The sequence below is a fragment of the Camelus ferus genome, chromosome 25 (genome assembly GCF_009834535.1).
Source record: "Camelus ferus isolate YT-003-E chromosome 25, BCGSAC_Cfer_1.0, whole genome shotgun sequence".
Lineage (NCBI taxonomy): Eukaryota > Metazoa > Chordata > Mammalia > Artiodactyla > Camelidae > Camelus > Camelus ferus.
In genome coordinates this window covers 12,406,249-12,427,111 of record NC_045720.1, presented here as the reverse complement: position 1 = coordinate 12,427,111, position 20,863 = coordinate 12,406,249, and the positions used below count along the sequence as shown (strand labels likewise).

General features: G+C 38.2%; 1 protein-coding gene across 3 annotated transcripts in view; it reads left to right on the top strand.

Moving 5' to 3' along the window:
• The window catches only part of NSMCE2 (NSE2 (MMS21) homolog, SMC5-SMC6 complex SUMO ligase), a 208,541-nt gene that overhangs the window by 64,204 nt on the left and 123,474 nt on the right, over window positions 1–20,863 (top strand). For all 3 annotated transcript variants that reach the window (XM_032467922.1, XM_014555064.2, XM_006179719.3), the window contains exon 4: window positions 10,241–10,394. In XM_032467922.1, the coding sequence (XP_032323813.1) occupies window positions 10,241–10,394 (154 nt within the window). The remainder of the gene's footprint in view (window positions 1–10,240; window positions 10,395–20,863) is intronic.

Below are 20,863 nucleotides of genomic sequence, written 5' to 3'. Positions count from 1 at the left end.
GATGTAGGTTTTGAATCTGACTACAACCCCTAGGCTTTCATTCCTGGGATGTCTGTGTTCTTGATGGTCCTGCCTCTGTGGAGTTTTTTCTGACTTCCATTACCTTGTACCACTAGACGTGGCAAAAGCAGGAGGTAGTCCCGGTTCCAGAAACACACACACCTCCCTTTCCTCACTCTGTAGCAGCAATCCTATTCAGCTTTGATAATTCAGACTCATTGCTCCAACCAGTTCTGTAACCTCACTTTTTGTCTGTCTGGTTAGTGTCATGAGAAACCCAAAACTGTGAGGTTGCCGTTTCAGCTTCCAGCTCAGTGAAGGCGTCGTTGAGTCCCTTGGTGAAATCATTCTTCTCCTGGGCACTGAGACTGCTAGACCAGCAGAACTCGAGCTGCAGCTGTGGGAGAAAGACTGCAAGTTGGTCATTAGGTGTGATGAGGAGGAGGAGATTTGCACCTAATTCTACTTTTGTCCCTTGGTACCTCGGCCCACGTGTTCTGGCTGTCGGAGAAACAATGTCATATATTATTCACTGCTTACAAGCGTCCTGTGGAACATTATTCTAACCTCATGAGCTGTTGTCTCCTGGGTAGCACTGGAACTGAGTGCTCAGTAGATGATTTAGCATTTTAGAAGGTCATCTTTCTGGATAATGGGATACTTGGTAAGTCTTCTGTATCCCATTAGTATCAACCCATTGCTGTACTTTTTTCACTGTAAAATCTTGAGTGAGGTACCACAATGATAAAAAAGGCACTGGGTAATTCTGTAGATGACAGAGGCTTGGTGGACAGGAAAGGCAACTTCAGATTCAGAATAAGTGTCTTCATATGAGAACTAACAAATGACTGCTGAAGGTTGAGGATATCTGCCTGAAATCAAGTGTGGTTTCTTAAAATTAAGATGAGGTATGAAAGTTCATTCTGAGTTGTTACTTGGAGGCACATACAAAGCAAAATTAAGTTGAAAGGGGGTTTAAATGAGTTGCAACCATCTGTCACTGACTCAGGATGACCTTGGGCAAGACGCTCAACTACTGTGAGCTGTCCATTCCTCACATCTGTAAAATTGGGATAATGATACTTGTGTATAAGGCTTTGAACCACTCAGATGAAAGATTTTGTGCAACTGCAAAGTGTTTGTTAATAACAACAGTAATAATCCTCATCTCACCCTCCCCTCAGCATGACCTGTGTTTAAATTGAGCAGTGCTTTAAAAGATTGCCTATGAAGTGATGTTCTCAGTATTTATGTTACATCCTCCTATAGCATCTAATATGTTTCCTTTACAGCACTTTTCACAGCTGGTGATGGTGTATTTGTTTGACTATTTGAATAGTCTGTTTTCCTCCACTAGGCCTTAAACCCCATGAGATCAACAGGGACTAGGTTAGTCTGTTTACTCTTGAATCTCCAATGCCTAGCACAGTGCCTGCATGTGATAGGCATTTGGTAAATATTTATTGAATGGATGAATAAATGAATAGATAATGCAGATTTCTATGAATTCTGCCACTACAAAACAAACGACAACAAAGCCCAGAGAGGCAAATCAGCAATTTGGTTCCTTCACCCCACACCCACCCCCCAGTATGGAAATCCTAATACTGTTCTGTATAAATAAGTGATTCCTGTTGGTCATAATCTTACAGTGAGATGGGTGCCGTGAGAAATTTATTGTAGTCATTTTCAACAGCATTATTGTTTAGTAACAGAGGCATATAGATGGCAGGTTGCCTCATTCAACTGCTGTCTGTTAGAACTGGTCCATTAGAACCAGACCGACGGCTCTCTCACACATGCTTAAGTTTATTCATTTTCAAGATTTGTTCTGAAAGGCTTGAAGGAGGAAAGATGTTTCCATGTCTGGTTGGCCGCTGCCCAGTAATGGTGTATTACAACACCTTGGCAAACTGAGAAGTCCATTCGATGTGTCATAACGTTCAACAAGGAAGTGTTCCCTCTTAAGTGTTTTTGTCAGAAGTCAAACTGAATAATGGCACTAGGGAACTCACTCAACTGCAAATAACTGGGTCCAACAGAGTTCAGTGCAGATTGTGCAACTGACAACAGAAACTGGCATGACATGAAGGGTGTAATCCATGCTGGTCTTCATTAGCATGTGTGATATTTATGTATTTTTTTTTTTTAACAGGGCAAAGGCAGTATAGTAAACTCTGTAGAAAATATATTGTGTCTCCATATGTACCTACAATTAGGTTACAGGCAGTGAAAGCATAATGATTCTTAGCCCGGACATGCCTTTCAATAAAAACTTTATCAAGCTTTTTTGCTGTATAAAGGTGGAGACAGTGTTGGTCTATATAAATTTACCCTATGCACGACCAGTTGGGTTGGTGGTGTGTCTGATGTAAGTGTGGGCCAACTTCCATAAATGTCTCAGCACTTAGCATAATGCCTGGTACCCAGTTGGGACTCTAAATATTTGTTGAATGAATGTTCAAGGACCAACTGAGGCAATACCCCCTGGATTCCCAGCATGAAAGTAGATCCCATAGCCTTAGATCAAGCTATGAATTAGAACTTGGGATACTTAGTGTCCTGAGCAGAACACACAGCATAATGCTTATTACTACTGTGTAGCCATAAAAAAACTTTTAGAGGCTGTGTGATTTCTAAAATGTAAACAATTAGGTATATGTTATTTTGGGAGCCAAACATCTAACAGCGGCTGTTGTGGAGAGAGTAAATCTGACTCTTGGTTAAGTTACAAGAATGACTAATTTATACTAGATTCTCACATGATTTCAAAAGTGTGTGAATGACTCAGCCCATTAATATCCTTAGCTCCTGTGATCTCCCCTCCCAGTGAAATAATAGCTATAAGGCTATAATGATAATTGGAGGAGGAGACCTTGACTTTGCCCTGTGGCAATAAAATGACACACTTTGATTGCATAGTATATAATATTGCTTGAAAGAAATGAGGTATATTATCATCATATAAATATTAAAAATTTAAAATTTTATGTTAAAACATGTTGAAAATAAAGTTTCAGTGTGAGTAAGGACCGAGTTTACCTTTTGTTCCCACCATTCTCTTTTCCTAAACAGCTAGCCTCTGTTCATAGGGACAGAGCCACCAGAGAGAAGCCTGACTTAGTTGTTAGCAGTCAACTCACTGATTGCCTTCCCCTTGCTGGCAGGAGAAACATTGCAGTCAGAGGAGTGCTGGGTTCCAATTAAATGTAGCGAAACATTGACAAGTGATTTCGGGTTCAAACTGAGCAGTTAGTTGGAGACCCTCTGGGACTTTGGGGGCTTTGTGTGTTTTTTCCCTGCTCCATCTTTTGGAAACAATTCATTCAACAAAAATCTGCATGTTTTGGAGTCAGCACTTTGTACATATCTGCGCTCTTGCTGTTAGTCCCCAGTGACCCAGTCCGAGTCCAACAGACTCTTCTCAATCCTTATTTAGCTTGACTTCTCGGCAGCACTTGACAGATCTTGAAACTTCCTAGACTTTGTGGACACTTTCTTTCGGTTGTCTTCTTAACTCTTGTACTTTTTTTCTTTTTAGACTCTTCTAGCTGTCCCATAAATGCGGTGTTCTCCAGAGTTGTCTCCTTGTGCCTTTTTTTGTTTGTTTCTGTTTATTTCATCTCTTGGTAAGCCCATTCATTTGCATGGTTTCCATTAAAATCCATACCCTAATTCCTCCACGTGGGTGTGCATGTCAGTTTGCTGAGCTGCAGGCCTGTATCTCCAGCCACCCTGGAGATATAGCTAATGATAATAACAACAGTAACTCCTACTCATTATTGAGTGTTCTCTGTGACAGCTCATCAGTGCCTCATTGCCTCATCCCATCTATTCCTCTCCGCAACACTGTTGAGGGAAATACGGTTATTATTTTCTATTTACAAGTGAGGAAACTAAGGTTCGATGCATTTAGTAACTTTTCTAAGGTCATTCAGTAAGTAGAAGAGTCTCATTTTTTTTTATTGAAGTGTAGTTGATTTACAATGTTTCAGGTGTACAGCCAAGTGATTCAGTTATATACATACATAAATACGTGTATGTATGTGTGTGTGTGTGTGTACATTTTCAGATTCTTTTCCATTATAGGTTATTACAAGATATTGAATATAGTACCCTGTGCTGTATAGTAGGTCCTTATTGTTTATCTGTCTTATATGTGGTAGTGTATATCTGTTAATCCCAAATTCCTAATTTATCCCTCTTTATTAAAAAAGAGCCTCATTTTTAATCTCAAGAAGTGCCCAAGTTTTTCCATCATAAATTCTTGGGATTAGCATGTCAGAATGGATCCTTTGCCTTCCTCTCTCTCCCCTACACCCATCTTTCTCCATTACTCTCTGTCCTGTTTGAAAGGACCATATTTCATCCCTAAAGTAGAAGTCTGGGAATTGCACCAGACCCCCAAATATTGTGGATCACAATAGTACTTTTCTTTCTGTGTCCAAAATATCTTTGTTGTATTAAGCAGGTTTCAAACTCATGTCTTCAGGCAGATACATTGTTTGGTCTATACATTGTTTAAAAAAGCAGAAACAAAAAAAGATCTCACCAAAATCTCAATTTTTAACTTTTCTTTAGAAACCTGGGCTTGCTCTCTCACGTGGCAGCAGTCATCCGGGGCTGTGCAGCAGCTTCCTCCCACCTGGGGCTGCTACCGTCTACCTCGGCATGGTCCTCACCACTTCCTGTTGTCCTCCACTTCTTGGGGGTTTCCTCAGATCCTTGTTTGTCCAGCCCTGTGAGCATTTATGACACCTGGTAAACACTACTGCTGTGCTTTCCTAGCTGGTCCTCTTCCCTCTGTAGTTTTTGCCCGAGTACTTGAAGGGTTTTCTCCAATGAAGTCTGTTACTTGCTTTCTCTTAGTGTTTCTGATTAACGTTTCCCCATTGGCTCCTTCTTCTCAGTCCACAAACTTTCTGAAGGTTCTATGCTGAATTTGGAAGGAAAGAATAAAAATTTGTAACCTCTACTGTGTACCAGAGTTAAACACAAACTCGATGTAATTAAGTCTTCACGGCACTGACGTGGCGTTTCTGATTCCTCATTAAGAAGTGAGAGCAATCCAGGGCCTAAAAGGACTGTCCTTAAATCTATAACTTAGAGGGCACCCAGGACCGCCTGATCCCAAGGTCCATGTTCTTTCTCCTCCATTATGTCAACTTCGCTTCAAGCTACTGTTAACCTCTGCACAAATGAACAAGTCTTTTTCGCTGTCTCTCTCGTGATCTGCCTCCCAACACTTTCTCCTTCCCTTGCTGCCAAACTATATTCGCTTGCTCACAACAGAACTCCGTTTGTCCTTCTTCTCATGTCAATACAATAGAATTTGGCCTCCCTGTAATTCGCTAGTTCTTCAACATCACTTCAGCACCTCCCATGCAACAGATAGTTCGCTGGGCACCAGTGAAATAACCCTTGCCTGAGAGAAGCTTCACAGGCTAGTGGATTGGAACAGATAAATAGTTCCAGTAGCGTGTACTCAGGGCCTGGTAATTAAATCCAGTGGTTTCTTATCTTACTTCAGCTCTCTTGCATCATTTTTTTCCCAAAGGACAATCATCTCTTAAGGAAATTTTCTTTTTCTTTCTTCTTCGACATTCCTTACTCCTGGTTTTCTTTGCTTTTTTTTTTTAAGAGTTCCTTTTGCATTTCTCTTCATACTCTCATTTTAAATGTCTTTCCAGCTACTTACTAGATCTTTCCACTTAGATCTTGTCCAGACCTTCAGGACTGTCTTCTCTTTCCTCAAGAAAATGTTGTTTAACTAGTTGCCCATATTAAATATTGAAAATCTTGGAGTTATTTTCGATTCTTTGATAATGACTTCTCTCACAGAAAGACTCAGCAATTCTGCTTCAAAAATAGAATTATAATTTGATCAAGTTGCCAGTCCTGCTGGCATTACTTAACATACTCCAAAAGTTTCTTTCTCCCTTCCTGTCTTAGTGCATCCTCTATGCTTTAACCAGAGTAATTTTTTTTTAATGTTCTCATGGTATTATTACTTTACTCCTTAAAATATTTTAGTGTCTTTGCCTGCTGCCTGACAGGTCAGGTCTCACTTCCAGAGCCTTCCTCCCAAAGCTATTCAAACCACCTACTCCCGATCAACTTTCCTGCTCTTCTTCCCTGCTTAGCTACAATGCTTAGCATGTAGAAGGCACTCACTGGGTAAGTGGGTGGTGCTTAAAAACCTGGCTTCTCTCCCGAGAGCAGTATTAAGTTCCCATTCTGTAAGTATGGCATCTGCTGAGTTTCCTTCTCGGTTGTTTCTGTCATTTAAAAATTATAATAAAGATTAACAATCTATAAGCTATTTTAAAAATTCTGTTTAAAAAATTCATTAACCCAGTATATGAACTGAATTGTGTCCCCCAACATTCATATCTTGAAGTCCTAACCCCTAGTATCTCAGAATGTGTTTGGACATGAGGATCTTTTTTTTTTTTAATTACAGGGTAGTCAGTTACAATGTGTCAATCTTTGGCATACAGCATACTGTTTCAGTCATACATATGCATATATATTCATTTTCATATTCTTTTTCATTATAAGTTACTACAAGATACTGACTATAGTTCCCTGTGCTGTATAGAAGAAATTTGTTTTTTATCTATTTTATGTATAGTTGTTAGTATTTGCAAAGGACGTAGAATCTTTAAAGAGGTGATTAAGTTAAAATGAGATCACTCGAGTATGCTCTAATCCAAGGACTGGTGTCCTTTTAAGAAGATAATATTTGGGCACAGATACACAGGGAAGACCATGTGACAATGCAGAGAGATGATGGCTACCTGCAAGCCAAAGAGAGATACCTCGGAAGAAAAGAATCCTGCTGTCACTTTGGTCTCAGGTTTCTAGCCTCCAGAACTATGAGAAAATAAATTTCCGTTAAGCCACTAGTCTGTGGTACTTTGTTATGACAGCCCTAGCAAACTAACACACTCAGTGACTTAAAACAGGTTTTTAAATCTTGTATCCAGGGACTTTATCCTTAGGAAGAGGATGGACTAACATCTAGTAGATCCTCTCCTCCCATCTCCAGTTTCTTTGAGGTGTTTTACATTTGTCCTAGGAAAACAGCAGCCAGCCTTACCCTTTTCAGACTAACACTTACGATCAACTACTCAAGGAAAGGCTTTATTCTTTCCCTTTTTGGGATTATTATCTATTTATCTTGAAGATACAAACAAAGCAAGAAACCATTAAGAATATAGTTAATCCCCATTTATTGTATTGATTTAAACAGATAATGCATTTAATATTTTCCAGGCTCTCATTTTGATAGCTTGAGTGCAGTAAGTTCTCTTGGCAATGCATAGCATGCCAACTGCAGCATCAAATTTCTGGAGAAGATAGTTGCCGCAGTGAATTTATGTGCTCTGTAGTAGTTCCCTTGAGGTTCTGGCCGTGGGGGAAAGAATCTGAATCGCTAAATTTGGCATATTTAGGTTTTCCTAGTCATATTTCAGGTTTGCTGTGTTGTCAACCTCACAATGCCTATCCCCTCCATCCCCCGCCCCCACACTTTTCTACCCAACTCCTCAGCAGTGGTTGTAGTTGAACTAGGGAAATTAAGTTATGTTTAGTGGGTTAGAGACTTTGTTGGAAAAGAACATCTGCATTTACTTATATCTGCTCAGATCAGATTTTTTTCTTATCATTGCAGATTAAATAATAATTTCATACTGATCAAAGACCTTGAGAAGATTCACCTGTATGACTGCCTGTAATATTATTGTTAACATCTCAGGTGGATGTGAGTCGATTTTGTTTCATAAATCCAGAAAGAGAACCTATAATTCTCTAAGAAGTCATAATTTAATTTCTGTATCTACTCTGACCTCTTCATGCTGCCATCTTGAACTTGTTTCATCTTGTTCTATCCAGTGTAAAGGTAGAGAATAGCTAGTCACCATGTATAATAGCTTTTATTCTTGAGTTATAAGGCATTATTAAATTGCCTTTCTACCTTCTCTTTTCCAAACTGAGCTTTATTGTTTCTTTAGCCTTACAGGATTTATTTAAAATTTTTAATTACACATAACTTGTCATTAAAGCCTCTCCGTCTTTTTCACAACTCGCTTTGATGGCGGATCCAGCGCTGGTTGAGTTTCATGGGTACAGTGAGAAGACAGTCAGTTCCAGCACTCTACTATAAATGTAGACTTAGGCATTTTAGTTTCAAGCCTAATTTTCATTTTTGATTTGGCTAATTAAAATGCATAGCAATTAAACAAAAGATTATATAATTTTTTCCTCTATGACAAAAGATAATTGAAGCAAATAACTTGCAGACAATCTTTTAATTTCATATGCACTGATAACTCAGATTCAGAAGATCAAAAATATCTCCCACTAACCAGAACCCTACCAAGAATTTTCTATAACTGTCTTGCAATCTCAGCATTGCCTCTAACTGAATGATAGTAGACAACTCTTTCAACTTCTTTATCATTTTATTTATCTGTGAAACTGAAGAAGGTGGAGGTCAAGATTAGATGATCTCTAAGTTGCCCTCCAGCTCAGAAATTGTACTGTATACTTTACTAAGGGTAATAATGATTGATAAATTGTGAGTTTTAGTATTTAGAGCTAATAAGATTTATTCACTGGCAATACACTGAATGCTGCCTACTATGTATGTGCCAGGTGCTGGCAACACAGTGATAAATTAGACATCTTTCAACAAGTTTACGTTTTATTAGGGGGAAAAGAAACATAAAACTAAGTGCAGTTGAATATTCCTGGGACTGTGTTACTGAGAAACGGGAGAGTTTGGTGACTTTTGCTTGGTGGCTGGAGCATCAGGAAAAGGCCATTGAGTCAAGGGACCAATTATGAAGGCCTGAGGAAGAGCAGTTTCAGTGAAGTGGTGGGGCCTGAGCGTTAGTGTAGTGGCTAAAGGTTGAGGATGAGAAATAGAAACAGTGGGCACAGATGATTCTTTTTCAAGAAGCTGGACTATAAAGAGAAAATAACTGAAAGGAGAGGGCAGGGATTGTAAGAGGTTGTTTGCTTTAAATTATGGGAAATTTCAGGGGGAAAGAATGTATTTAGAAAGGGAGAGTTTTTTCCAAAGGAGTTGAAAAAACAGAATTAAGAACAAATTTAAAAAATAAAGTTCATCAAGAGGTACAAACTGTTATATATAAAATAAGTAAGCTTCAAGGATGTTGAACAACATGGGGAATATAACCAGCATTTTATAATAACTGTGAGTATAACCTTCACAAACTGAGGCTCACTGTGTTGTACACCTGTAACTTACAATACTGTACACCAACTGTATCTCAGTTTTTATAAGTATTTTTAAAAGTATAAAAATTAAAATAAAATAGAGCATCTAAAGTTTCACATTGAAAAGTGGCTACAAAGGCAATGTAGCATTCTTATTTTTGGCTCCAAGGAATTGTGTAATAGAATAAAAGAAATTATGTCACAGAATGAAAATGGGGGAAAAAATACTTGTCATTTTATGTTATTGTGTATCTGCCCTTAGGGCTTGGATCTGTGTGTTAAAGATACTGGTTACAACGGAAAAAAAAGGTTGGAGATTGAAAGAGGGACAGACGGATATGTGATAAAACAAACAGCAAAATCATCGTGACGTCTAGGAGGTAGATGAATGGTCAAATACAATTCTTTCAACTTTTTTGCATGTATGAAAATTTTATAATAAAATATTGGGAGGGGAAACAAAAGAATGGAGATGGAAAGTTTAGCTTTGAACAGAATAGGGGGCACTTATTCCTTGTGGCAGCAGATGGTGGCAGCTCAAGGTTGAAGGTCTCAATTTGGTTTTGTGGCGCAGGAGCTGCTCTCCCCTGCTGGGGCCGAGGGCCAAAGAAGAGGAGTGTTTAGGAGGATGAAGGATGGAGTAACCTCTCGGGAAGTAGGAGAGGGGACTGAGCAGACCCAGGCAAAAGGAAGACACCATCATGCTTGGTGCAGGTGGAGGAGATTTTCTCAGTTGTCACCAGGAGACAGCAAGTTAGCAGGGCATTGAGGGGGTAGTTAAGAGAGCAAAGGCTGAGGGGATGAATGATTTCCTCTGCTGTCGACCAGCAGTCTGTTCTAGAACAAGTCCCAGCCTCTCTGGTTCTCTGTTGGGGGGATTCTGTTTTCTACCTTATTATATTTTTATTTAAATGAAATGAGATAAAAATAATATTCCAAAAACTGTGTCATTGTGAACATTAAACTTTTATGGTAATATTACTGTCTTCCTCAGGTAAAAGAAGAACGTCCAGAAAAAATACCCGATCTAAAATTATTAGTGGAGAAGAAGTTTTTGGCTTTACAGAATAAGAATTCTGATGCAGACTTTCAAAATAATGAAAAATTTGTCCAATTTAAACAACAGCTGAAAGAACTAAAGAAGCAATGTAAGTCAGCATGCTTTGCTTTGGTTTGGCTTTTTGAAATTAGGGAACTGACTTGATGAATAGTCCCAGAAAACTGATTTTACAGAGTTCGCTTATCTGCTCGGCTTGATCCTCTTTCTAAAACTGCTTTCTTATTGGTGTTGCAGTGCTGTATCTTGTCTAACTTTTGGTTCAAATCAGCCTGTCCATTTCTGAAAGCCAACAGTTTCCACAAAGTGCTAAGAAAATTCTCCAGCAGGTAGAGAAAATTTCATTGTTCTTGTCCCACTGCTGGGGAGGGGAATTGGCAAAATAAAACTGAGAACGATTTTATTAAAATAACAATGGTGTTTTTCAAATTTGAAGCTGCTGTGCCAGGCTGTAAAATAACCATACCTTGATTCTAGCTTTGCTGCTTTGGAGTGGTAGGAGCAGTGTTTTCTCAGAATATTCTATTTTTCTCTTCTCAAACATGAACCAAAATCCTCTTGCTCCTGCCTATCTTTGTGATAGTGTAAATTCCATGTGATTTTTAGGTTTGTCGCCTTCCTAGTGAACTTTATTATACTCATGTTTTTAATGAACATAGTTTTGATTTAAAAATAAGAGTGGAAAAAATTATCAGTTGTACCAAAACAAGTTTGTAGGTAGTATTTGGCAGAAATGTATATTTTCCATACAGAGAAGTATATTTGTTTTCTTTTCCCCCCTCTTTTCCCATATAATCCACATAACAATTTGATGTAATTTTATTGTTTTTACATTAGCATCAGTTGTTTTTTCTCTCAAGTCTGAGGCTCTTTTATTCCTTAAAGAGTTGAAGCAGTTACTTTTTTTTTTTAACTTTAGTTTCAGATCACCTTCGTCTGCATACACAAGGAACAGGAATGCGTGGTGTAAGATATAAATTTACTTTATATTCTCATTTGTGCATAATATAGGGATTCATATTTTGAAATAGGCTTTTTTTTTAAATATAAGCGTTTTCTTTAAATTGATGCTGAGATCTCAAAAAATGACTGAGGAAGCTGCTTTACTTTTGTCTATTTTACAAATAACTTAAGTTTCACAATTTGGAATGTTTTGCAATCATGATGAGACTTTTGCTTTTACTGTAGATTTAAACAGTAAGCATTTTTTCCCCACATTTTTAAGTCTATTTTTTTGTTCTTCACTGAACAAAACAGCTACCAAAATCTCTCTAATATAATTTGCACTGTTCCCCTAAATGGGTGATAATCCCCCAAACAGATTATGATTTGCTAGTGCCTTTCTGGTCTTACAGTGCTAGTGAATTGCAGTTTTGGTGTTGGTCAAAAGAGCCAAATGTGTTCTATTTTTGTACTTGAAGCCAATAATCCCAAATTATGGCAAATTTAGCATCTGTTCGTAATTCTTGATTTTTTTTAGATGTTTTGTAATACAGATTGAAGGACAAATACCCCAAAATATAAATTTCTTCCTACTTTGTTATTGTTTACAAGGTTATTATTCCACTAAGAAAACTGTAAAGTTTTTTAGAATGATATACTTATGGGGAAACACTTTCTAATTAAGAATATATAATTCAACAAAATGATAATTGTGGGAATCATAGTTATTGTTTCTTTAACTCTCTCTAAAATAGGGGGTGGGGAAAGGTGTCCCCAGGCCAGCAGTACACATTATTTGGCTGGATAGTTAAACCTTATGACAAAGTAAATTTCTATTGAAGAAATGCTTCCTTGTATAACATTTCCTTACATATGGTGCCACTTGAATTAAGACATCTTTCCCTTTTATTTCTCCTAAAATATTCTTTTAAAATGTTTTAAAATCTCAAATGACAGAACAAGCAAAATATTAATGCTCTCTTAAGATGCTCTATAAGATGTGTATACATTACTTGAGAAGTATAATACTTAGTGCGTTATTATTAGCATTATCAGTGAAATTTGCATCATGCCTACTGTATTGTATTTCTTTAGATTTAATGCTAGTGAGGATACTGATTAGCACCAGACTCCTACAGTTTTTGTGGAGCCAAGTCAAAGGGACGATTATTTATAAAGAAGTCAATGGAGGGTTAGGGTTAGGATTAGGATAAAAAAAAAAAAAAAGAAGTCAATGGCTCTGTTTATTTGGGGATATGTTCTGAAGGCAAGGAATTATAATAGTAATTTTTTTTAAAGATTAGAAAATACAAGCCAGAGAGAGATACTTGCTTTGAGTTATCTATTTCACAAAGTAAAGGCTAAAGCATTTTTGTGGTCTGCACGTATCAGAAGAATTCTTTTATGAAAATCACCCCATATTTTCACCAGCTTTATTATACAAGAACATAAATTACATGGGATTATATTTTACCAAACCAGGATCTAATCAAGCAAATGCCAGGAAGCTCTTAGGTGGGGGGAGGTCAGGGGAGACTGAAATCAGGTGGACTGCCTGGTGGGTCGACCTGAGGAAGTACCCTACGCTGCCCAGGCGTGCTCTGCCGGCAGAAGTCAGCCAACCCCGTTGTAGCTCAGTGGCTGGTTCTCAAACTGTCTGGTCTCAGGATCCCCTTACATTCTTAAAATTTACTGAGGGCCCTCAGAAAGCTTTTGTTCCCATGAGTTATAGCTGTTGGTGTCTCTCTTATGAGAAATCAAAACTGAGGAATTTAAAAAATACTAACCCCTTTAAAAAATCAGTCATAAGCCCATACGTGTTAATATAAAGGGCATTATGAAATGTAACTGTGTTTTCCAAATAAAGAAAAGTTAGCGAGAAGAGCAGCAGTGTTTTACATTTTTGCAAGTCTCTTCAGTTGCAGGCTTAATAGAAGGCAGCTGGATCCTGACGTTTGTTCCTGCCTGCAGTCCGCTGCGGTACGTTGTTCTGGTTGAAACATACCAAGAACATCTGGCCTCACACATAGGTACTTGGACTTGCTGAGAGGATCTTGCAGACCACCTGAAGTTCTCACTTGAAAACCACAGATCTAGGTCAAGGGTCAGTAAATTATGGCCCATGGGCCAAATCCAACCTACCTCCTGTTTTTCTGTGGCCTGCAAGCTAAGAATGTCTTTTTTTTACATTTTTCAATTGTTGGGGGGAGGAAGTTAGAAGAAGAATATATGACATGTGAAAATTATATATAAAAGTCAGATTTCAGTGTTCATAAATAAATTTTTGTTAGAATATAGAGACCCTCGTTCATTTACCTGTTGTCTGTGGGTGCTTTGCACCCTAATGGCAGAGTTGAGTGGTTACATCAAAGACCATTTGGCCCACAAAACGTATATTTACTATTTGGATCTTACAGGAAAAGTTTACCGAGTCCTGATCTAAACTATAATCAGAAACAAGGGAAAGGTTTGTTGTTGTTGTTTACTTTGGATTTTTTTCATAAATATCATCCATGTGTCTCGGGTATGTTGAGAACACCTTGTGTGCCTACTGTATGCGAGTCATTGCAGCTGATGCTCTGAGATCAAAATAAGGCAGAGTCCCAGTACTTGGAGAAGACAATGTATACAAACGTGAAATAATGCGAGAACCATGAAAACTAATATCCAATCAAAAGCAAAGACAAAATGTCAACAAATATTATACAATGTGGGCCCTAAAGGAAAGAGTCACAATAGGAATGCAGATTTTGTCTGTGTCAGTTGACAGGGACTGCCTGGAGCTGTGTGTTCAAAAAGATTTTGAGGCTGAGTTCAGGCCCAGCAGGAAAGACTGTGCTGAAGGAGTACAGTGGGAAAGAAGAGGGGCAGCACAGGTACCTGGTACTGACCATCCCTAGAACGCAGAGGTACCAGATACAGTATACTCATTTAAGGATATGATTACTCTAGAGGTAACATACTTCAGTTGTACACAGTAAGTTATCTTTGGTTGTTATTTATGTCTTATGGATATTACCAGGCATTAGATCCAGCTTTTCTGGACAAATTACTTTATCCCTGGGTACATGGGATCCTGTGTATTAGGGATATTATGTCTGCCCCAAACTCCCAGGATTATTACCAAGGTTAAGTGAAATAGTAGATCTTTGCAAACTCGGAGCTTATTTAGGTTTATTACTGAGAAGGAACTAGTACAGCATAGTGAAAAGAATATGGTTTTAGCAGCCAGGAGACCTGGGTTTGAGTCAGTTAATAAGCAGCCTGGTCTCCCTACTGATGCCACCCAATTTTCTCAGTTCTGTTTCTTGGAGTCGTACAAATCAAGATTGAGTAAACATAATTTTTATACTTGGTGGTGGTAATGATAAATGTTAGGGAACAATTTCACAGAAAATAATTCTGTTTCCCTAAATAGTAATCATGTTCTTACTAACCCAAGTTGTGAAATAAACAATATGACTTGGTTTAGGGTGGACAGAACCAGACTTTGTTGGATGAAATTATTTTAATGTATCTGAACAATATGTTCATGTAATGTTTTCTCTTCCTTGCCTCCTTTACTTAAACTGTCTACACTATTACAACTCAGGGTTTCCTCCAATTTCCACATCAGGAGAACGTAATTAGAATGTGTAGACACCTCTGTATAAAGACTTTCTCTAGTCATCAAGTGATCTTTTTGATGTCCTTTTAAATATACCTGTTATATGATTAGCAGGCATCAGAAGTTTTTGTGTAGGTGAGCAAGGCAAAAATTGAGGGCATTTGACAATAATTCATACTTGGATACCTTTACAATTTAAGGGTTTTGCTTTGTGGTCAAAAATAGAATTTACTGTGCATCTGAGATCTTTAGTATTAAAATAATCTAATATGAAATTAATTTTGATGGTACCTTTAGATGTTAAGGGAAGAGAACCTGTCTTTTTTTAATGCAAATTTGCTCATCTGAAGATGGTCACCACAAATGTATCAGTATATTTAGATCATATATGAGATGTGCAGAATATAAGATATGGAGATATTTGAATCCATGAGTGAAACCCAGAAATCAATTTCAGTGGCAATGATATTTGTATCCAGATATGTATACATACACACACACACAGGAATTTACACTATAATATTGTAATTATATGGATTCACAAATTAACTGGGTACCTTCACTTGAAGCATGCTCATTATATATCTCAAAACTGATAAAATAGGGAGTAGTCATTCATTTCACGAAAGAATTCACTCCAGGATCCCATTAAACAGGGAGCTCCTTAGGAACATCGGAGTACCTTGACTTTCCTATTCCTTGTGGGTTGCTTACCCCTTCCTTAAGCATGTATTCAAAGCCATACTAGTTCCACGAGGGTAGGAGCTTCTATGTTTGGCCTACAGTTTTCCTTGAGGTCGAGGCGCATGGTATCTATAGCACAGGTCCTTGCTGGTCACAAGAATCCTCAGGAGAACTGTCATATGTTGAGAGCTTATGCCTTACCTAAAGGAGACCTCCCGCCACCAGTGCCAGTCTGCTGTTCATGTGGGTGAGAGTGGACCCAGTGTTGCCAGATCCTTGGGTTCTTTTGGAACACAGAAGCTTAGCTGATTATTTTTCAGTTTCTAAGTTTTAAAAACACTATGCAAACAAAACTGTCAGTTTGTGACCTTCAATTTTACCTTCTCATAATACCATTTTCCGGTGCCTTGTTATGTACTTAGCAAGGGACATCAGCATTAATTTGGCCAATTAACAGCAGATGATGATTTCTTCAAAGAGAGGGGTGGGTTTACTTCCAGATACTTCAGAGTAAGGCCAGAATGTGCATTTGATGTCATTTGGGAATGTACAGTAGAAACCCAGTGGGTTCTGTTGGAAAGCAGGTGGGGAGTTTATGGTGAGGACCCAGGTATGGGAGTCCCTTGCCCAGGTGCAGGTAAACAGTGGAATTATAGAGAAGATTAGCACCTTTGAAGATGGGGAAGGTGTGTGTGAGTTTTCAAGCCTGGGAGAAAAGAGATGAGGAAGAAACAAAGGTGGTGCCAAGAGGGCAAATGGTTGTGCCTAGAAATGTGTTGACTGCATTTAAACTACACACAGTGTTGACCAATCTGACTTAATCCTGATACCATTCAGCCTGTAAATCTGTTTGTCAGAAGGTATAACTGTCTATCCAAACAACGTGTATTGCTGGTCTGTGATTAACCAAAGCCCAAGACCCTTCCAGGCAGGAGTAATTTCTTATTCATCCCTCTGTTCCTTTTGTTCCTCACCGAGTCAGAGCTCAGCTAATATTTATGGAACAGAATTATTCAGCTGGAAAAAGAGGGTCAGAACCTAGTTAAGTCAGTCTGATGATAAAACTCCTTTTCCCTCCAATACTGTTTCATCAGTAAGGAAGAGAATACGAAGAGAAGGAAAGTTACATTTATAGGGTTGAGATCTAAAATCAGCAGCAAAGTTTAACAACTTATATTGTCTTTGAAAATCCTTTAAATTACTCAAAAAAGATAACATACCGGACTTTGTACTTACAACCCTTTATAGTTATACGTTGGTGTAAATGTATAGTTTTATCTGTAGTAATGCAGTTTTTAATACCATAGTAGCATCGTGCTCAGGAATTGAGTTGGCTCACTTTAAATGTGGCTACTGAGAACAGTTAAGCAAATTTATAAAAATGTAAGTTTGCTGGCTCTTCTGTAGACAGTTTTATGATCTCTGTGGCCCTCAGTTGAGCGTCATTTTTTCCCTTGATTTTGACAAACCCATCACCATTCATTTGCTGGATGACCGTTAATTGTTGGGAAATGCTAAAAGTCATAAGTTTCACAACAGAGATTGACTTTTTCAGGCTGGATTGCATCCCTGGCCTGAGGACTCTTGCTCATTGAGTGAAATTTATGCCCTATGCATTTTTTTTTTAATCTTTGTGTATTTGCCTGTCTCCCCCTTCCTCTTCTCTGAGTCAGTCTGTCTGACTTTTTTTGTCTCTTTCTTCCCTTCTGCTTTCTTTGTTTCCTACCCCATGCAGTTTCTCTTTCCCATAGGTCTTTACTTACATCATTGGTAGCTAAATGCTACTATTCCCATCTTAATGATGAAGCAGCCTCAGAGAGGCTGAGTGATATGCCCAAGGTTACAAAGCTAGTAACAGTGGAACCAGAAGACTGGAGATGCCAAGGGTAGAAAGAAAGCATTAGGAAGAGATGTAACTATCCTCTCTTCTGTTTCATAAAGCTGTTATTTTCTAGGGATTTTTACATTTTAAAGCAGATTTGGGGTACCACATAAATAACTGAATTAGTGAAGAAAGAAAGGGAAAATGATTAATTCAAATTAGATTGATTCTGTCATGTTGGAATTTTAGTAAGGGTATTAAACTGTCTTCTGTAACTTACTTTGGTCAAGGTCACAAAGTTAAGTTACAGAGTGAGACTTCAAACTGAGACCAGATCCCATGGTTTTGGTGATACATTCAGTAAATAGTGCCTAAGAGTGCCATTTCTGGTGTAAAATAGTTGCCATACTATGGCAGAGAGGAGTAGGATATTTATTGCACCACAACTTTAGAACAAATTCCATGAGTGTATTTCAAGCATAACAACAATAATCCCATGCACACACATCATCCCTTTTCATCTTCGCAAGATCCACGTGTGGGAAAGGAATGCATGAAAAATGCAAGTTCTGTTTTTAGCAGACTGAATCCTGCAGGTGACATATTTACCCAGTGTCTCACAGTCAGGAGGTCACAAGGATAACAAATACATTTCCGAGGAAAGGGGAAGCTGTAGAATGAGAGATGGCTATAATTAAAGTTATTAGGAAAGAAAGGTTCAGTTATCAAGGGAGAAATGAGTCAGCAGCAAGTTTAAACGAACTGTGAACTATGGGTGTTTCTCTCCTGGTGGCTTATTTTGAGACAGTATGATGCCATCCGTGCCCAGAAAGCAGCCTGAACCTAGAATAGGAACAGGTCTCCTGGGGATGATGCTCATCATGCTTAGGAAAAGAGTTATCTTGTCAAGTTACTAATTCCTGAGGTTGGAAGGATTTACGTTTTATAATTGTTAGATCTATGTAATGGGTACCCCTTTGTAACTGACACTTCCCCCTCATTCCAGCCCCTGACAACCACTGTTTTGTTTTTTTTTTTTTCCTCCATATCGTTTTAACTTTTCCAGAATTTTGCATACCTGGACTCATACAGTGTGTAGCCTTTTAAATGGCTTCTCTCACTGAGCAGAATGCCTTTGCGTTTCCTCCACAGTGTTGCTAGGGTTGCAGTTTGTTGCAGTGTGCTGCTAAGTAGCATTCCATCACATAGATATATCAGAGTTCATCTGTTCATCTATCCAGTTACCAGTCCAAGAGCATTTCCGTTGTTTCTAGCTTGGGGCCATTATGGATAAAGCTGTTATAAAGCATTCCTGTACAGGCTTTTGTATGTTTGTAAGTTTTCATTTCTCTTGGGTAAATATCCAGGCATGGGATTGCTGGCTTGTATGGTGAGTATCTGTTTAACTTATAAGAAACTGACAGACTTTTTTCCAATATGGTGTACCATCCTGTATTCCCATCACAGTATGTGAGAGATGTAGTTGCTGTGCACCTCACCGCCTCACCAGCACTTGGGTTATTTTGGTTTTGTTTTTAATTTTAGCCATTCTGATAAGTAGGCGGTGTTATCTCATTGTAGATTTAATTTGTGTTTTTCTAATGACCAATGATGTTGAGCATGAAGTTCCTTTTTTATGTTTAAATTTTTCATATAATGTTCATGTTTTTCTATTTGTGTACCTTCTACATTTATTCTTTAATTCATTCAAGAATCATTATAGATGGTTTATGACAGTGGTTCTCAAAGTTTGTTCCCATACCAGCAGCATCGGCATCACCTGGAAACTTACTAAAAACACAGATTTTCAGGTGCCACTCAGCATCTACTGAATCTGAAACCCTAGGTTGGGGCGGAATCTTAACAAGCCCTCCAGGTGATTCTCCTCTAAGCCAGAGTCTTGAGGACCATTGTTTTGCAGTAGTGGCACTTATCCATCACTGCAGATCAGTATCAACCATGAACCTTAAAAATAAAATTAGAGCTCAATCCCCACCCCTAGAGATTAATATTTAGTTGGTGTCTAATGGGGCCATAGGCATTTTTTTCCTTAAGTTCTCCAGGTAATGCTGAGGTACAGTCAAGGCTGAACATAACTGATCTACCAAAGGTTGTTTGGCTAGGCATCCAGAGGACACACATCTGACTTCTAATTCCAGATCTCATGGAGTTTATTATCTAAAGGGAAGATCCAGAAATAAAGGGAAGATCCAGAAATACACAGCATAGTTGTAGGTACATACCAGTTTCTCAGTAATTACCTAATGAATTAAATTGTACTTGGGGTCCTGGGTTGACTATAAACCAACTTTATTCTTCTATGTCTGAGAGCCCCATTTTTATATTCCATATTGTACTTCACATGCATTCATCCCACAAGTGTTTGTTGAGTATGCTGGGAATGTAGCCGTGAACAAAATGGGCAAGTCCCGGTGCTCTTGGAGCTTTCACTCCGGCCTTTGGCACCTAGTTAGCATCTACTCACTTTACAGCATTTAGAGGGAATACGGTACACATCTTAATAGCTCTAAAATAAAGTTGTCTACTCAGTGCATAATTCACAGCCTTAATAATGATCGTACTTGTGTATTTGTTATACTCAAGTATTGTCCTTCAGAGTTATTTGCCTTCTATTTGTTAATAATTATATTAGTCATGAATCTTTTTCTTGATAACTTTTTAAACTCATGTATTTAATCAGCTACACTGATAACAGTGTTAAGGACAGAGACAGTCCAACCCGTGGAAAGATCCTGGAATTTGAAATCAGAAAATAAACAATCAGATTCTGGCTCAGCCAAGGAACAGTTAGTATTTTTGATCAGATCAATAGAATTTTGCTACATTTCTGTGAAGTATAGGTAACATAAGAATAATAATACTTCCTAGCCCACAGAGTTGTATAAGGAGTTAATCAGTTATTTTTAAATGGAAAGTGAAAGTGTTTTATAAACTAATATACACCCCCAAATATTAAGTTTCCTAATTCTTTTAGCTTTCTTAAAGGCATTAACCTTAATAATTTTAAAGGTTATACATTTTATACATTATTAGCAGTTGGCACAAATCCTCAAGTGCAAGGAGACAAGCTCAGAGTGTTTTAGTCATTTTGTAAGAGTGTGAAGAGATTGTAACGATGGATAAAATAGACTATCAAGTAGTGAAGGAACGTTCTGTCATTGACAAGGGTGTGAACAAAACATGGCGATAAGGTAACAAATCATTTTTCAGTAGAGTATTGGTTTTGGCAGCCTTTTCTTGATGGGGCACAGAGGGTGAAGTGTCAGGAACAGCCCTGGTCACATAATGAACCGTGCTGTGATGGTGAAGTGTACTTATTATGAGCAGATGTGGTGGAGCTGCAGCTGTCATCACTGTGTCCTGTATGGGCCTCTCCTGTGTTAGGGATTCTCTTATACATTAGATTTAACTGCAGAGAATCCGCTTTGTGTTTGGGCCTGGCTATTTAGGTTTTGGTTTTATTTTGTTTTGTTTTGTTTTAGCT